Source organism: Moesziomyces antarcticus (genome assembly GCF_000747765.1).
Source record: "Moesziomyces antarcticus DNA, scaffold: scaffold_v10152, strain JCM 10317, whole genome shotgun sequence".
Lineage (NCBI taxonomy): Eukaryota > Fungi > Basidiomycota > Ustilaginomycetes > Ustilaginales > Ustilaginaceae > Moesziomyces > Moesziomyces antarcticus.
The window spans coordinates 1-2383 of NW_014638858.1; the positions used below are offsets into that span (position 1 = coordinate 1).

General features: G+C 66.6%; 1 protein-coding gene across 1 annotated transcript; it reads left to right on the forward strand.

Moving 5' to 3' along the window:
• PAN0_152c6814 (uncharacterized protein) lies at positions 1 to 2020 on the forward strand (the record flags this gene model as incomplete). The annotated part of the gene is made up of 1 exon (XM_014797768.1): positions 1 to 2020. A coding segment is annotated over one exon (2020 nt), but the record flags the coding sequence as incomplete, so codon positions are not given.
• Positions 2021 to 2383: the final 363 nt, after the last annotated feature.

Consider the following 2383-nt stretch of genomic DNA (forward strand, 5'->3'; position numbering starts at 1 on the left):
CGCTGCGCCCAACGGCAGCGCAAAGTGGAGCGTCCCCGAGCCCAAGGCGCAGCCGCCCAAAGTCGGACCTCTGATCGAGGGCTTTGGCGATTCTTTCGCGCCGGCTGCAACCGTGTCGAGCCCGCCGAACCTGCCCAAGCGGCCGACGCCGCCGAGCGTGTCACCCGAAGGCAGTGGCAATGCGACGGGCAGTGGCAATGCGACGGGCGAACGCGCGATCGACAAGAACCTGCTTCGCGCTGCGTCCGATGCGCCTTCACCCGCGCCTTCGCCGCTGCGCCACAGTCCTGCGCTGCCGGGCTTCAGCGTGGCGCCAAGCCCCGCTGCCTCGCCGCTGCCACCGTCCAAAGCGAGCCCGATGGATGGTGCGGCGTCAAAGGCATCGCCGCGCGACGAGCTCACCGACCGCTTCCCGAGCCTTGCTGATCTCGACGCTCGCTTTGCATCGCCCAGCAGCGGCGCTCCTGCCGATACGGCCAGCACTGCACCTCGCGTCAGCGTTCCCGGGCTTGCGAATCGTGCCAGTGTCGGGGCGATGGCGGGCCGATTCGAGAAGCCGTTTGAGCCGCAGCGTCCCGGCTCCGGGCGTGCACCGCTGAGCAAATCCGCCACCATCTCGGCGTTTTCGTCAGGCGACGCGACCAAGGCGCGCTCGGGGAGCGTGTCGAAGCGGTGGCAGCCGTCGGTGCTTGCGCACGACCAGCTGTCCAAGAAGCCCGATCTGCCGTCGAGCGCACCGGTGCTGCGCAAGACGCCCGCCTCGAGGGACTGGCTCACTGGCGATGCGTCCGACGACGACGAAAAGCGCACGCCGCCCGAAGCCAAGCCAAAGATCATCGCCACGCCGCTGCGCGCGCCCGAACAGCGGGGCGATGTGGACGGGCAGGAGATCGAGCACGACGAGCAGTCGTCTGACGACGACGTCGCAGAGCCGGAGGAGGCGAGTGCCCAGCGACCCGAGCTTCCACCTCGACTCGGTGCGGACCGACCATCTTCCTTGACTGCATCCGCACCATCCGCATCGGACACAGCTGCACCTGCCAAGCCCGAGCGGCCGCGCATCGTACCTGGGCGCGTCAAGGCGCCATCGTGGCTGGTGGACGCCGTGGACTCGCCGACTGCAGCCGAGCGCTTGATCTCGCCGTCGAGCGCACACGCAGGTCCGCTGTCGCCCGGCGGCGACATTACCGACGCGAGTGCAGCCGAGCAGCTCGATGCGGCTGCGCTCAGCGCGCAGCACCAGCTGGAAGAGCTGCTGCGTGGTCCCTCGGACGCTGCCACCCCTCCCGCTGCCACCCCTCCCGTCGCCGCTGCCGCCGCCGCCGCCGACGACGACGAAGAGGCGAGCCCAGTAATACCACCTGCCAAAGTCAAGGCGCCTGCATGGGACGACGACGACGACGACGAGATGCACAAGCTCGCGCAGCCCATGCGTGCCGGTCCCGAAAAGCTGGTGGATGTGGCCACGTCGCCCATCGACGATGTTGCGCCGCGCATGGCGTCGCTCGATGTGGCCGACGCGGCTCCGCCCCCGAGACCGGCGAGCATTGTGGCGCAGCGCTCGCATCAGTTTACCGCCCCGTCGGTGGAGCCTCGACGGCCGACACCCATCCGGCCCAAAAAGGGCGAGGGGCTGGCGAGGTGGTCCGCGTCGAGCAACAAAGCTGGCGGCGTCAAGGTCGGAGTCGATGGAGCGGGTGCCGACGCCAAGCTGGGTGGCGTCGGAAGCAGCCGCGATTCGGGCACCCACCGCGCCTTCTCGCGCGACTCGGGCGTTGGCGGTGGGATGAAGCCGTGGGAGCGCGAAGCAGCACTCTCTGCGGCGGCACTGCACTCTTCCGTGGTGAAAAACACGGCGCTGCCACCGGCGTCCACTTCGCTTCACACTGCCACCTCGTCGTCGGGCGACGATGGTGAGACGGACCGCTTCAGTGGTGTTTCGAGCCTCATCTCGCGCTGGCAGCACAATGTGGAATCCAACGCGCCCGGATGGGGCCACGTCGGCAACCCCCGTCGCTAGAATCCCCTCTACCACGCAATGCCAACTTTTTTTTTGCATCCACAAGCCATCGAGCAACCAAGCGAGCCGTGTCCACACTCCTGCTTGGACCGCGTGCCCTTTCCACCGTTAGCCTTTGACGCTTGACACCTCTTTGCCCCTTTGCTCTTTCGGATCGAGCGCTGCACTACCCTAATCACCAAAACGCCTCAACGGCTTGCTTGGCGACCGAGCGTTTTAGGACAGATGTAAGCGATCGCACCCACAGGCCATCGTTTTCTTCGCACCAACAAGACTGAAATTTGGAAAAGAGACAGGCACACTTGAACAAGAAAAGAAAAAGGGGGGAAGAGGGTTGAGTGGCGAGAGAGAGAGAGAGGGGGG